At 36.2% G+C, this 16042-nt stretch overlaps 2 protein-coding genes across 5 annotated transcripts; both read left to right on the forward strand.

Moving 5' to 3' along the window:
- Nucleotides 1-190: 190 nt before the first annotated feature.
- LOC111781176 (uncharacterized) lies at nucleotides 191-7858 on the forward strand. 4 transcript variants are annotated; one of them, XR_015414442.1, is made up of 20 exons: nucleotides 191-351; nucleotides 804-907; nucleotides 992-1083; nucleotides 1548-1586; nucleotides 1691-1744; nucleotides 2246-2320; nucleotides 2787-2852; nucleotides 2942-2984; nucleotides 3374-3428; nucleotides 4449-4542; nucleotides 4633-4685; nucleotides 4785-4869; nucleotides 4952-5054; nucleotides 5154-5246; nucleotides 5421-5487; nucleotides 5827-5893; nucleotides 5978-6031; nucleotides 6709-7030; nucleotides 7255-7410; nucleotides 7490-7858. XR_015414442.1 is itself a non-coding variant. In XM_023661631.2 (18 exons), the coding sequence occupies exons 2-18, from the start codon at nucleotides 844-846 to the stop codon at nucleotides 6850-6852; spliced, it is 1248 nt and encodes a 415-aa protein (XP_023517399.2). In that variant the 5' UTR covers nucleotides 191-351; nucleotides 804-843; the 3' UTR covers nucleotides 6853-7146. The 4 variants fall into 4 exon arrangements, 3 of the variants coding, with proteins under 3 accessions (XP_023517399.2, XP_023517400.2, XP_086976249.1); XM_023661631.2 differs by lacking the exons at nucleotides 7255-7410; nucleotides 7490-7858 and having other exon boundaries at nucleotides 6709-7146; XM_023661632.2 differs by lacking the exons at nucleotides 7255-7410; nucleotides 7490-7858 and having other exon boundaries at nucleotides 3374-3419; nucleotides 6709-7146.
- A 700-nt stretch (nucleotides 7859-8558) lies between these two features.
- Nucleotides 8559-11580, forward strand: LOC111782287 (uncharacterized). Its single transcript, XM_023663138.2, has 2 exons — nucleotides 8559-9309; nucleotides 11299-11580. Exon 1 carries the CDS (start codon nucleotides 8700-8702, stop codon nucleotides 9306-9308), a length of 609 nt encoding a protein of 202 aa, XP_023518906.1. The 5' UTR covers nucleotides 8559-8699; the 3' UTR covers nucleotide 9309; nucleotides 11299-11580.
- The last annotated feature ends 4462 nt before the right edge of the window (nucleotides 11581-16042 follow it).

A 16042-nucleotide genomic window follows, 5' to 3' on the forward strand; every position in this document is an offset into this window, starting at 1 on the left:
TACATTTAATAATTTTTTGAATTAAAATATACAAAAACTAAAGATATATTTTTATTACTTGTCGTATATGTAAAAAGAAAACAAAATTAAAATAGAATTTACTACAGTTATTGAGATGAATCTGAATTAATATAAAATAGTCTCATAAAGAAATGCCCGCGTGTATGTATAGTTTATTATTTTATTTTAAGTAAGATTCTACCATATTTTGTTAATGGAAAGTTCTTACCAGGCAATGCCCGCGTTGCTGGTGCAATGGCCTGATCATTTCCCGTAATCGCAGGTTTTCGCGGATTCATCCCGTATTTCGAGCCGAGAAACCGAACGGAGCTATTCACTTCAAGGTTTCAGGTATTTTTGCTTTCGTGTTCTTCATTATCATTTTTCGGAAGCAGTTTGGAGGCTTGAATTCAGCTGGACTTGAACATAGCTACACATTCCATTTTCTCGCTATGGAGCTGGAACCGATCCAAATTCGTAAATGTAGTATTGAATATAAGTTTTAATTAGTATTTTCACGATTTGTTCCTCAAATTGGATATCTGTTTCAATTTGTTCATCTTGCCTTTTTGAATCTTGCTCGTATGGTTCTCCTGGATATTTTGAACATGCTAGTGTTATTCGATTCTACATTCTCCCTGCCCTACACTAACTTGACGAATGCTTTAACTCAAGCCTTCGGTTTTATGGCAGCAATATTTTGAGTATTAGATTACACTATTCAGGCTCGTTAACTTTTTTTTTTTTCTTTCTTTTTCTAGTTGTGATGCTTCTACTGTAGAGCTTACTAAACTTATTTGCAGCCTGCAGGATATGTTCAAACGTTGAAAGAAAGATAGAAATATGAGTACAAGATATCATATTGGTGTTTGTTCTTTACATTTACTACTATTCAGTGCATTAATTAGTAAGCTTGCATTATTCAGTTTATTTTGTCTCTTTTTCAAATGTTGAATTACACTTTCTCTCTTACAGAAATTTCTTTGTTTAGATGTTCTTTTACAGGCTGTTGAAATGAATGCAATTGCAGTGCCAAGTTCCAGTTGCTATGTTTTTGACAATTCTAGTCACATCATTGACTTTGTATCCTACTCAGAATGGTCTGTATTACTACTTGCAAGGACCTAGATGTGGTAACAAGAATGACCAAATGCACAGTTCATTAGGGAGATGGGAAAACAATTTGCATTTGGAAAACAATCAAATCTAGGTTGATCCTTTTATAACTTTCTTCATTGTGATGTTTGTTGGCTTCACTTTATCCCAAATGAATCTTTCTAGAGGTTCGTGATCAGTAATGGACTCATTTTAGGAAACCTTTTCCATGAAGTTCCTTGTGGCTTTAAGTGGATTTTTCTTGATATGGTTTTATTTATTAATGTTGGTGATCCAGTCAATATGTTAGCATCTTCATCTGTCATATTGAACTTTCTGTTTTTGTTCCTCTATGGGATCTGAAATCAACTTCCCTTTACATTTCTTTTTGCCTGTTCCTCAATTTTGCTTCTGGTGTTATTATGTTTTTAGCTTACTTAACTCGTAATTAGAGCAGCTGGATTGGACACCCATTTGAATATGAGGAGAAGGTGATGTTCTTTTTACTTAACTAATGAAACTTTTTATTATATTTTTAAACTCCTTATAAATACATGAATTCAGGCAATATTGAGTCAAACATCACTTGATATAGGGTTCTGACTTGGTGGTTCAGTTTTGCAAAGATGTGGAAAGTAGATCACAAGTGGTAATGCATCTCTGTTAGATTACTTTACAATGACCTTTGATTTACTTTGAAGATATTTGTCAGAGGGATGTTAGCAACATCTTAGTGCCATATTTGATGAAGAAAGATTTACATACACATGCCATCTTTACTTGAGATTCGCCACTGTTGGAGTTCCATCAGTAAATGGTTAAGGGTTAGAGAGTAGGAGGTCTGGAAAATGTATATATTTTCTTCGGCCTGAAGGAAGTTGCTTTCCATTTCATTTGGGTTAACCATTTTCCGGGAACTGTCAAAATTGACTGAGAAGAATTGCATTGATTTCATTCATTCTTTTATACTTGCTGTAGTTAAAGAATTGTGCCCTTCATTACATTGTTGCTAGTTCTCGCCCTGAAACAACTACTATAGTTTTATTATCTCTTGAATACATTTGATTCATATTTTCTTTTTCTATTCATGCTTTCAACGGCTTGGTCAGTCTCATTCATATCTCTAGTGCATCTGTTCCTGGTTAACCAGGGATATGTAGATTTTGGTCGATTTGATAAGTTCAACTACTTTGTATCTGGTTCAGGACATGCCGACTTTGTTCAAGTAAGCTTAGTTTCTAATGTAAATGGATGTTCATTTTCAGTTTTTTTTCTCTTGCATGAAGATAACTTAAAAGAGGAGTTTCAAAAAAATTCAAACTAATAGTTAAAATGTATAAAGATCAAATAGACATAATCTTGAAAGTTCATAAATCTATTAGAATTTTTTTCTTTTAATTTCTATCGACTAAATAGACATAATCTTGAAAGCTCACCGACCGAACTTACAATTTGACAATTTTCCCTTTAATAATGATGATAAGAATTAAATGAGTTAAATGATTGCAGGGCCTCTGGGATACTCCTTATCTCCCTTTGTTTATACTCCCCGTTTTATGATGAATTTTTCTGTTTCTGATTGAAAAGGAAAACAAAAACTATTTCATTCTTAGCTTTTGTTGACATTATAACTTGTTGGATCAGATTATATAGAACTGACATCATAATCATTCCAATTTCCATCTGTTCAGGATTATTACAATGGCGACCTGACTTCTTGTGAGCATAGTTATGACAAATTGGGGAGGACTGCGCAGGTTAGTTTTATATTTGACTCTCTCTCAATTCTTCAAACTTATGTATTTGGTTTTATGGCTTCTTATGGACCATGGAATTCTAATTTCAGGTAAATGTTATGTGTAGAGGTTGTTTAAATGGACAATGTAAAGGTTAGTCAGCTTTTTGTCCCCAATCTTCCTTCATTGGTATATCAACTCCTAAATTTTTCTGGAAACTATGTCAATACAATTTTGGCTGCCTAGAAAATATGCTTCTTGGGATCCATGACAACTTCTGTCACTCATATTTACCTAATACAATTCTGGAAACTATGTTAATACATAGATATGCATGCATGCTATACATGAGCCCTCTGTCACTCATATTTATCTAAATTATTTTACTAGCAACTTTCATTTCTATATTCATTATCTTGCACGGTAAAATTCTTGGAAATTTTAGTTCTTTGATTTTCTGAGAACTGTATGCACATGTTTGATATTAGTGCTCTTGGAATATGTTGATACTAGTGATGAACACATTCATCATCTTATTATAGGTGGTCTGGGATGCATCTGCAATATCACTCATGAGTCCAGTTGCAGGTCTTGCACGTAACTCCTTGATTTCTTTAAGAGTTACATTTTTAATTTACTGAATCTAAACATGTGTGCAATCCTTGAATGATGGTTTACGGTTTTCATGATGAGTGGACTAAAGAAACTGGCTTATTTATTGAAGTTTATGGAACTCAGTGCGAAAGAACATGAGTAGCTGAATGGAACCTTTCTTCTTCTTTTGAAGCATGGGTGCCAAATATTCTTGAAAATCATGCATAGTTGTGTCTTTCAAGTGCTTATTTGTTGTTGGCTGGGATAAATACTTCCTTTTCACGAAAGCGAAGACAATATTTTAGAACATGAAAGTGAAGAATCTGTCATCTGCAGTTCGTAATAGACAATTGAAGTCTAGCTTATGGCATTAGTAAGCATTCACTCTTTTTCTGATTTCCCCGGGACAACAATTAGCGTCACTGCTACTACTGTGTTATGTGGAAATGTAAATGGAAATCTCAGTCCACTGATACAGGATTTAGAGAATCTGTCTCCCACGAAGTATCCAAATTTGTACCCGTCACTTTGCTGCCTTCTCATTCTCTCCCTATTTCTTACAACTCCATAACTTGATTGGGCCCACTCTTATCCAACAATTCATTTTACACCCTTATGCAGAAAAATACAGAAGCAGCACAGCCTCCTTTAAAAATGCATTCACACCACCTCCCCTGTGCGGTTCTTTGGATGCAAGATACCTATCAGCCTGATAGAGAAATTTCTCGATAATATTAAGTTACATGTTAGTTCTGTAGTGTTAACCACATCTCTAAACCAGGCACACATCTTTATCCTGCACAATCCACCATGCTGTAGTGAGTGAAGCATGGAGGCCAGTCGTGTTTTCATTAATATTTGTAATAACTTGAATGATTGGAAATTTTTATGGAATAAAAACAAAGTATCAATGTTAATTAGGGATGCTTCGCAGTGCATGGGGATTTTAGATATTATTTCTTGAAAGGAGAAGTTCTCTTGGCGGAGAGAAAGTATCTCACTTATAATTGTTATCTGCCTCAGAGTTATTGTCGATCTTGCCATCCCTTGTGAGATACAAGGCCCACGTGTTTTCAAAGGGTTTACTGTTGGTTTTCACCCTCGATCATGGGAAATTGTAAGATACTATTGTCATTTCAAGTTGGCTTAGAAAAAAAAGTTCTTTGATTGAATTATTTAAGAGGATGTACTTTGAATAATACCACAGGTTTACAATGGTTTGACTCAATTAGGCTATGAGAAGCCACACCGTGCATTCAGGTAAAAGTTCATCGCCTTGTATCCATCCATTATATTCTGTCTTTGCTATTTGATAATGATAGAAGATCTATTTATCCAAGTTCACGTTTATTTCTTTAGCTTTAGCACAGAGCAGACTAGTCTGGTTCTTTATATGACTGCAATTGCATCACTTTCCTCTTTTGTACAGAAACCGATTATTCAGGTATTGAGTTCTCAGTTAGTTGAATAATAAACTGAAAATTGGTATTCTTTGTAGCTGATGCAATTTGATCAAACATTTGCAGGTTTTTCCAGAAAATGGACTAGAGGTGAAAGTATCGGGCTCAGGGGCAACTGGGAGCTACCCTACAACTTTGTCACCCTCGATGTTGATGATTGACTGGAGATGTATGGGTGTTTTTTTTTTTAATTTTTTCTATACAATGGAATTCTCGATTAATTATTTATGATAATCCTCATATTGTCTCAAACCTGTAATTATCTCAGGTGACATTGCCAGGGACGTTCCATATGCTGTTAACGTCACAATCCCTGTGGCTGATTATGAACCAATTAATTTTTTTCTTGCCAAAATGTGTGGTGAGAATCTCTCTCTCATGCAACATACCACCAATGCATTCCTTTAAATTGAAGTTGTCGTAGGAACTAAATTTAGGGTCATCCAGGAAATACAACAGTGTCTAACATGATTGTTCTTTTTTTAAAGGCGTGAAAGCTAAACCTAAGTCTACCTTTGAGTTTCATATTTTGCAGAAAAAAGGCAAGACGTACAAGGAGATTACATGCAAGGATGGGCCACATTTGGAATACTCTCTTGCATGTATGTCAAGTCTTTCTTCTTAATCTTCTGCATATACGCAAGTTTTAGTATCTAGATCTTCAGGTATTAAAACAGTTTGGGTGCTGTATAGTCTGGATAACTTTCTGCAAAGTAACTGGTCTCCTGGTCTACCTCTGCATGCTTTGGGGGGCTTATAAAATATTAAAATGATCTAGATGTGCCCATTTGTTGTGGCTTCATTTAAGTGGCATGTTCAGCTGCAACCTCTTGCTCTATTTGATCAACTAGAAAATAAGTCGTACGTTAACCTTTCAATAGCCTGTTTAAAATAATTTTTTTTTATGGTTTTTGATGCCTTAAAAAATTGTGCATGAGCAGATTCATAGTCGGAGCGTCGCTATTTTGCTGTGGAGGATTTGTTTACAAGACCCAAGTGCAAGGCCAGGTAAGCTACCTTTCAATGTCATTGCGGTTAGACATTTTTTTTCCTGTGAAATGTACCGTTATTGTTCGATACTTATGTCTGTAGCGTGGAATTGATGCATTGCCGGGCATGACATTACTATCCGCCTGCTTGGAAACTGTAAGTTTGCAGCCCCCTTTTTGATGTAAAGTTTAGTTATCTTATTTCTTTTTCTTTTCAATGCAACCATTATTTCTAGAAACCAAAAAGTTTCCTTCGGTGACATCTTGTCCTGTTCGTTGGCAATTCTTAATTCACTATTACTGACTAGATCATGTATATACATCATCTCATCTTAGGATTTTTTTTCCCTGTATTGAAATGAATCCCCTGGGCCGATTTTATAGCTACTTTAGTTTTAGTTTTCAAGTATTCTTAAATTTTAGCTTACCAATGTATTTCCCTTTTATTTCAACGTCTTTAAAATGTAAGCCAAATTTTTTAAGAAAATAAAAATAAAATAAAACTTGTTTTGTTTTCGGAATTTGGCTAAGAGTTAACATGTGTTTGTAAAAAAAAAAACATATTTGAAACATATCATAGAAATGAAGGGGAAGTAGGCATAATTTTTTAAATAAAACAGAAGAGTTATCAAACCAGTTCTCGTAAGTTTTATTTCTTCTCATTGTTCATGTAGATTTAGCAGAATATTGCGTAACCTTCGGTGTGAAACTAGCTTATACTGACAGTGTCTTTCAAGGCTTGTATTTTCTTGTCAGGTCTAGCAATCACTTGTTATAATCTACCGACTCAGTTGTAAGTTTGTGACATGTTTGAATTTGTATCCATGAAATTAGGTGAGTGGTGCAGGACATAGCTACCCGAGAGCGGAAGGCTTCAACGATGCAATTGTCAGTGAAGCCTCCTGGGATCGCCCATCATCCTCTTCCTCTTCTCGACCGACACGAATACCATCTGAGAAAAATTATGGTTCAATATGAACCTCTCTGTTTCAGTCTTTAGAGAGTTCACTAAAGGAATTCGGCTGTTTGCCATTGGATCAAGGACTATAGGCAGACGCAAAAGTGATTTAGGCAAAGCTTAGTTTTTGAAGCTATCAACCTATCAGACATTACTATCCATATTCTCAGAAATTGAAGGGTTGAATATTAATAGAGGGTGAGTAATGTTTTTTCTTAGACATTTTAACAAAATGTTGAGTTTTTCTAGAAGTATTAGGATTGTTGCCATTTATGGATAAAAGCATTAATAATGAGATGAAATTTTACATTTTACCCATTAGGCTTGGCTTGGGAGAGTCGAAACTCCTAGCATTTAAATTAGTTTCAACTCTAAAATTAAGTTTTTTTTAGTTCTAAGATAAGATATCAATTCGGGTACAGTTCAACGTATAAGGTACTATTGAATTAAACCCAAATAGAAAACTTAGAGGGTTTGAGGTGATTGATGAGATCAAATCTGCATTGGAGAAAGAATGCCCACAAACAGTTTGTTGTGCTGATATCTTGGCTTTGGCTGCAAGAGATTCCACTGTCATTGTAAGTGCTGTATGCTTTGAATGGTGAAATGATTCTCAGTTTGTTGTGAAATTTACGTAATATATATTGAACTTGACAGGCGGGTGGACCCTCTTGGGAGGTTCCATTGGTAAGGAATGACTCAAGAACTGCGAGTTTGAGTGGCTCTAACAACAACATTCCAGCTCCAAAAAGCACTTTCCAAACCCTTCTCAATAGGGTTCCAAAATCAAGGCCTTGACATCATTGACCTTGTTTCCTTATCTAGTAAGCTTTCTCGGCTCTTCCTATTTTAGTATTCATTCTCAAATTTTTCTTTTATTCGACTCGAGTTTCACTATCCTTGTTCTTTCCTTCACCCTCTTTCATTTATTTATTCAAACACGGTAAATTCGATTATGTGTCTCAAAGATATTAATTTGTCTAATTATATGTCTAAAGAAGCACAAAAAGAAGGTTTTCATTGTTCTTACCGCGCTTCATAGTCTAAAATCCAGACTCTTTGTTGGAAAGAAAAAAATTTGATTTAGCTTTACGAGAAGCTTGTGTCAAAAAATCTCTTCCAAACGAACAAGTGATGTGAGATTAAAAACGATGCTTAGCAAGTGAGAATTGAGAATTTTTCTTTATTTTTTATTATTAAAAAAAATTTAACAGATAACTTTTTTCCATTTTTAATACCCATTCTACTAAATTTAATAATATTTCATAAATAAAAATAGAATATAATATAATATTTTATATAATTTCTAAAACTCAAATTTAAATTTTATCACATAATCTTACCCATTTAAGTCTATTTATTTATGTAGTGTATACATTATAAATATATAATAAAATAGTTTTATTCCTTATATAATAAGCATGAATTATGTTTAAATTGGCATACCATTAATAAGATATAAGTTAATTTTAATAAAAATTTTAATATTTTAATATTACGAAAATGTTAGTTAAAATGTTGGCACCATTTTTACATCGATACACTTTTTTTTTTTTTAATTCATGAAAATACTGATGGGCCGTTGAGAGCGAAGCAGATCAGTATTTTCATATTGTACCGTGATGATTGGATGGGCCGTTCCTTGCAGAGGCGGCCCAATAATGGTGGGCCTACCTGATTCGAAAGCCCAACTAAAAGCCCACCCTGGGAATTTACCATCTGCTTCGCTCTCGACGGTAGGGTTTAGGCTTCTCCACAGAATCTGAACGTCGGCGAACAATCTATGTTCCACATGAACGCACAGAGCTCATTGTCTCACTGAACTTGCCGACGGAACAACATTCACGATTTACCATACATTTAAGAGATGAGACATTTGCGAAGTATTTCCTCTCATTTATCGAGGGTTCGCAGAACTTTCGCTCAAAACTCTGCCTCTGATTCTCCGTCTACTTGCAATTTAAATCTTCTAGGGTTGGAAAGATTGACATCGTTTTCATTGCTGAATCACCGGAATTACACTGTTGCTTCACCGGAATCAAAACCAGCCCCTTCAGAGAGAGTTACGGCCATTGTGGATGAGATCTCCGGTCTCACGCTACTTGAGGTTGCAGACCTTACGGAGGTTCTTCGAGAAAAGTTGGATGTGAAGGATATGCCGGTAATGGCGGTGATGATGCCGGGGATGGGGTTCGGTGGCTTGCAAAACGCTGGCAAGGGTGGTTCTGGGGCGAAAGGCGGTGAAGAGAAGAAGGCAGAGAAGACGGCGTTTGATGTGAAGCTTGAAGCTTTTGATGCTGCGTCGAAGATCAAGGTCATTAAGGAAGTGCGAACGTTTACGAATTTGGGATTGAAGGAAGCTAAGGATTTGGTAGAGAAGGCGCCAACGCTTCTAAAGAAGGGGGTGACAAAAGAGGAAGCTGATACGATTATTGCCAAGATGAAGGAGGTTGGCGCCAAAGTTTCAATGGAGTGAGGTAATGTAGTCTTACTGTTTGCAAGTGTATTTTAGAACGAGTTACATGTTTCAAACTGTATGCCATGTGTATAGACCATGTTAGCCTATCTTAGTAATTGAGCATTCATCAGGACGTTATAATGAGTTTATCATAGCCATTGGGTATGTTTTGGGGTTGTAGTCAGGGTATGGATTCATGGATATGAAACCTGATAATCTTTAATTTTAGTTCCTATCCGTGGTAGCTTAGCAGAAGAATTTGATCCCAACTCCGGAGGACCTAATCTAGCTTGAGAGTTACAAGTATGATAATGAGTTTCTATAGAATGTTATATACTATGCCTGCGGTTATCCTAACTTGAGGAGTGGTCCTTGATGAATTGGATTTGGGACGCAAAACTATACAGTTGAGGGTAGAAGATTATCCAGCTGTGTAAACTAGCCTGTAGCTACCAAATGGCTCGAGTGTCTGCTTTTTTTATCTTTCTTGGATAAGAAACACAATTTCTTAATCAATGAAGCAATAAGCATGCAAATGTGCCTAGCTCAAGCCTACCACTAGTAGATATTGTCTGCTTTAGCCAGTTAGCCGTCAGCCTCATGGTTTTAAAACGCGTCGCTAGGAGAGGTTTCCACACCCTTATAAGGAATGCTTTGTTTCCTTCTCCAACCGATGTGGGATCTCACAATCCATCCCCCTTGGGGACCCAGCGTCCTCGCTGGCACACCGTCCGGTGCCTGGCTCTTATACCATTTGTAACAACCCAAGCCACTGCTAGTAGATATTGTCTGCAGCCTCACGATTTTAAAACGTGTCTACTAGGGAGAGGTTTCCACACCTTTATAAGAAATGCTTTGTTCCCCTCTCTAACCAATGTGCGATCGATGAGGAAATGAGGTGATTTGGAAAATGGGTTCTATAGTTTTTTCTGACATACTTGCTGTGCTTTTATTAACTCACCCTGAGCTGGAGAAATTCTAGGACTTTGAGGTACGGAAGTGTGTGCAGTTTGGAAGTGATCAGATTTATCCAGTCATGTAAGTGTAACCTAACCTGGAACTACACAATAGCCCGAGTATGTGCGTTTTTTTAAGGAACTAAAAAATAGATAAGAAACTTAGAAGTTGATAATAGGTAGCAGATGAAGGTCCTTAGAATGCGATTCTTTGTTGAAATCTTAATTTTCTGTTGTTTGTTCATTTCATCTTCTTATGAAGATTTATGGCTGATGCCTATATGGTCCAATAAGTTTTTCAATCTTTTTTTTTTGGAGCAAAACAAATGTTAGTTGAGATAAATAAGCTCATACAAAGTAGTGTTAAAAAAATCTTATTTCTATAATTTATATTCTAAAATATAATTAATGTTAACAAAAAAACCTTATCTAATAGTCATTGTAACATGAGGCAATGTGTTGATCTATTTTTTCCCTTCATAGTTTCATAAATGCCACAAAAGCTTTAGAACACGATAGTATGTGTAACAACTCAAGCCCACCGCTAGTAGATTGTCCACTTTAGCCCATTACGTAGCGCCATTAGCCTCATGGTTTTAAATGCGTCTACGTCTGTTAGGTAGAGGTTTCCAAATCCTTATAAAAAATGCTTTGTTCCCCTCTCCAACCGATGTAGAATCTCACAATCTACCTCCCTCAAGAGCCAGCGTCCTCGCTGGCACGATAGTATGTTACCTCTCAAAAACCTTATTTAATAGTCGTTGTAACTTTGAGCCTGTAGAGTGCCTATTGCCAATTCATGCAGCAGCATTACACAGTTTCAAGCTGCAGGGCCTATTCTATCTGTTACTCTGCATGCTTTATTTCTTATGATTTTAGCATGGCTACTTCATTCATCATCGTTCTTATTATAATCTGTGCAAGTCACTTAATTTTACTAAATTCCTCTGCAACTATGCAACAGTACAATTCAATAACATAGGGTAGAATCATGGTATCAGTAGTAGTTGGCATTACCATTTTGTAATTTCGTTTGTTTCTTTCACCATCAGGATACTGCGGAAAATACAAAGCTTTTATGGCACTTTTCAAGTCAGAACAGCAGTTGAAGATATATATAAACCATTGAGTCTTGATGATTCATTTGGCCTGGAATGAGACATGGGATTGTTTGGTTTCCTTCAAAACATATGGAGCCTTCCTTATTAGAACTTTCCATATTTTTGCCTCTCGACCTGGAATTGTATGGGTGGATGATAGAGAGACATTTCTTGGTACTTGCCTTTTGTATTCATAGCTTCCAAATAACTTAAAACACCGTCCCTTCAAGAACAGAGTTCTCTCTACGATGAGTTATTTTTGTATTCCAAGACACCATCCTCTTAATGCAACTTTGTAAAACTCAAACATTGGTGAAGAAGAAGCCCATGTATCACCATGGCTAAACTTCTGATTCGATCGACCATTTGAGAAGTAGAAAAAGTACGTGCGAGCGGGAAATTATTGATATGGTTGAATGAAGGATTGAACCATTAAGAATGGTAATAAAAATCAATTTTATCTGAAATATAATAGTATTCATAAGAATTATTTGTTTCAGGTATGTCGAGTTATAATTAAAACAATTGAAAATTAGTTTTTAAGGTTTTGTAACTTAGACTTGGTTTTTTAAATTTCATGTAAATGTTTGTATTTGGTGTGGAATTAATATTTATAAGTTTAATTTTTGAGGATTTTTTTTTTAAATACAAATAATTAATAATTAATAATTGGTAAGAATCGTAAGAGATGGATAATTTATGTAATAGATTTCGATCCACATTTTCCTGAACTTTTGCGGACTTTCATTTTTAATCTGTCTGAATTACCCATCGTAAAGCTCCGAGCTCTGTTTTTTTCCGTCGCAACGCCGCCGAAATTTCATGCTTTGAATCATTCGTTTCTGATTATTTCTCAACGTCGATGAACTGGAAAGAAACAACACAAAGTGTAGCGTCTGTAATCGTGTCGCAGCCAGACATGTGGCAGTGGGAGAATGCCACCGCCGGTGATGTCCGCCGCCGTGCATCCTCTAGATGTCGTCCGCACCCGGTTTCAAGGTAGCTTACTTATGTGACCGCTCAAAGTTAGCTTGCGTGTGTCACCAAAAAATCTGGAGTTTCAAGTCTTTGTACCCCTAACATTTGTTTTTGCTCCTTTGCCCTCGAAATGGCAGGTTGTGATCGCAGAGGATCCAGTCTTCCGACTTACAAGAACACAGTTAATGCAATCTTCACTATTGGTCGGATGGAGGTTTGTAGATTCAGTGTTTGCTACTCCTAATTCCGATCATTTGTTGGCCTTTTCTGCTATTTCCCCACGAATTTTGTGATATGGGCTATACTAATTTGGTTCTTCTGTAAAAGAAATGGTGAACTTAGTGAAAGTGCCATGAAATTTGCTTGCTTAACCTTTTAGATGAAACTTTGTTCGAATATTGCTCGCAACTCACATTTTCAGGATGAATTCTTCCTCGCATAGACCAAATTCTTCTGCCATTTGTCTTAGTCTAAGACCCTAAATCCGAACCATAAACCGCATCCGATTTTAGTATAAGGAACATTTGTGGAACGCCTTTAGTATGATCCTTATACAGTTCTTCATCGACACGAGACAAAAAAGCTCTCATGATCCTTATGTGTGTCTAATCTTATCCATATCGTAATTAAATGACTCATGCTAATGCTTGAGTCCATTTTTGTGCTTTCAGACTGCCCATCATCTGTTGCATTTGACCCGTCCCACATGTGACTTATGAATATTCACTTTGCATAAAGTACAGTTGGAGCACACAGCCTTGTCTCTTAGAATAAATTATAGGTCATGTTTGAGAAATATTTTGTTTTGGTTTGTTGTTTTTTAAAAATTAAGCATACAAATACTACTTTTGTTCATGTGTTTCTTTGTTTTGCTACCTATATTTTTGTCAAAATCTTCTAAATTTTGAAAACTAAAGAAGTCTTGTTTTAAAGAGAAAGTTCAAGGATACAAACTCCCAAAGGGAGTGTAGAGAACAAGCAACCAAACCAATAAATAAAAGATTCCCAAAGGATACATACTCCCAAAGGGAGTGAAGATAACCAGCAACCAAATCGATAAGTAAAAAGATTCCCAAAGGATACATACTCCCAAAGGGAGTGAAGAGAACCAGCAACCGAACCAATAAGTAAAAGATTCCCAAAGGATACGTGCTCCCAAAGGGAGTGAAGAGAACCAGCAACCAAACCAATTCCCAAAGGATAGATACTCTCAAAGAGAGTGAAGAGAACCAGCAACCAAACCAATTCCCAAAGGATAGATACTCTCAAAGAGAGTGAAGAGAACCAGCAACCAAACCAATAAATAAAAGATTCCCAGAAAATACATACTCCCAAAGGGAGTGAAGAGAACCAGCAACCGAACCAATAAGTAAAAGATTCCCAAAGGATACATACTCCCGAAGGGAGTGAAGAGAACCAGCAACCAAACCAATAAGGAAAAGATTTTCAAAGGATACAATAGCCAAAATAAAACATCAAGGAATGAAGTGTGACAAACAAACAAACAAACAAACAAACAAAATTGTTCTAAAAGCAAGGCTGCTTAACTGAAGAGCCATTGAAGCTAGAACCATATACAAACCAGCTCCTAAACGGCTAAACCACTGTTCATAGGACAAAACTCAGCGAGAAAGCCTTGCAGACTCCAGGAAGAAACGCTACTCCAACTCCCTTTCAAGTCCACGAGGAACATTGAAAGCAAACCCCTTCGCAGACAAAGGACCTGCTGCAAGCTTTAAAAATTTACAGAGGTCATCAATAATATCTGAAGAATCTTTTGGAGCTTCTGAAGTGTTGAGATCAGCATTAATGATAGAGTTATTTCCCTTGATGAAGGATATAAAAGCCCTTCATCGCTTGAATCTTTGGAAAAGTCATGCAGATTCCTTTCAAAATTAGAACAAATGCTACTAAATCTACCAACTGGATCATTACTAAAATCCATACTATCCTCCTCTAAAGCACCTTTGATATCCTCAAATGAGAAAAGGGAAAAAAATACCAAGGGAAAGGGATCGGTCCCCTTTGAGAATTATTAAAAAAAACCCAATTAATTTTGTAATATCCTCAAACGAGCTCAAATCTCTAGTACTAGAGGTAGGGGCAACCAACTTTGAACCATCCTTGAAGCCTCTTCAGCTAAAGACAAGAGGGAAAGGCTATTAGTTAGCAACTCTTGTAGTGAACTTGTGATATAATTATCCTACTTGTGATTTAAGTACATAACTGAAGTCCGTCCAAGCGATTGAGTAATTTATTAATATTTTCTTTGTTGGCTGAACATTTCATCTAGTCTTTCAAACTCCATTAAATGTTTTCCCCGTTTTATGGTAGCTATGGCAGAGCGAAACAAAGATATTCAGACAATGGAAAGAACTTGAGTCCCAGGCTTCATCTCGTTTCTGCAGCAGAAGCAGGAGCTTTGGTGAGTCCAACATGAAGCTCTGCAATACCTTCTTGGACCTTTTATGCATTTTACGTCAAACAATTCCATTATTGCACTTTTGACTTACTAGAAAAATGTTTCTCTGTCCTCATTTTATTAGAGTTTTTAGTTTTTATTATGTTAACAATTGTGGTTCTACTGCCTCTTCAGGTTTGTTTTTTTGCACAGATCCAGTTTGGCTTGTAAAAACAAGAATGCAGCTTCAGAATCCTCTTCATCAAGCACAACCTTGTTCTGGCTATATGGTCTGCCCTTCTATCTTAATATGCTCTCTGGGATATATCTTATCCTAGTAAATTACAAGATCTTGTGATTTGTATTCAAGTTAAGCTTCAGTATTTCATATTTTCCCCCTTCTCTCCCACCGTGTCGTGATAATGTTTAATGGCTTATAATGATGATGATGGGATTATTTTTACTTCGAAAACTGTGACGGTTGTTTTAAGTTAAGCTTCAGTTGTTTTATCTAGTCGATATGAAGCTGAGTTGTATGCCACCTCTCTTCTTTCTTTCATAAGCTGTAATTGTAGTGTAGTTATCCCCCTCGTAGATATTTCATTGCTTTGCTCTATTCCTTCTCATTCATTTGATTCTGTGCACATCTATCGTGTTTAATTGCAGATGCCTTCAGAACCATCTCGAGGGAGGAAAGTTTTGCTGCTCTGTATAGAGGGATTGTTCCTGGCCTTTTCCTCGTAAGCTGTTTGGATTTAGTTTATGTTTTCTCTTAACAGTGTGATTATTTTGCTTCTCCACAGTAATCTTATTATATTACTTAGTTTTTGTAACCCATTGGTTTTGTGAGGATATCTCATCTCCCCTTTTCGCAATTTTGGCTCCGTTAATAGCATCATACGTTTCCTATCTATCCATCTATATATCAATACATATATGCATATTGGTTAAACTTTCGTGGCTTCCATTCATATCATTATACTCTAATTTTTTCATTTTATCAAATATGGGCTCTTGGGATCAGTTTTTTTTTATCCTTTTCTTCCTTTATTCCTTTTTTTCCCTCCTATTTCTTGTGGGGTTGTAAAAATGTTGTTGAGGGCTTTTATGGAATGGGAGAGTGTTTGTACATTTGTCATAAAAAGGCCTTCTGTTGACAGAATTTCATGGAATTAGTTCATAGATGTGTTTGGTTGCTTCAGCAGGTTTCTCATGGTGCATTCAATTTACAGTTTATGAAGAACTCCGTACATTTATTGCCAACTCGAGGTCTGGATGGACCAAAGTGGATGCTCAAAGTTCTGGGGAATTACTGGT

This window comes from Cucurbita pepo, chromosome 19 (assembly GCF_057944985.1).
Source record: "Cucurbita pepo subsp. pepo isolate OVF chromosome 19, ASM5794498v1, whole genome shotgun sequence".
In the NCBI taxonomy this organism is placed as follows: domain Eukaryota; kingdom Viridiplantae; phylum Streptophyta; class Magnoliopsida; order Cucurbitales; family Cucurbitaceae; genus Cucurbita; species Cucurbita pepo.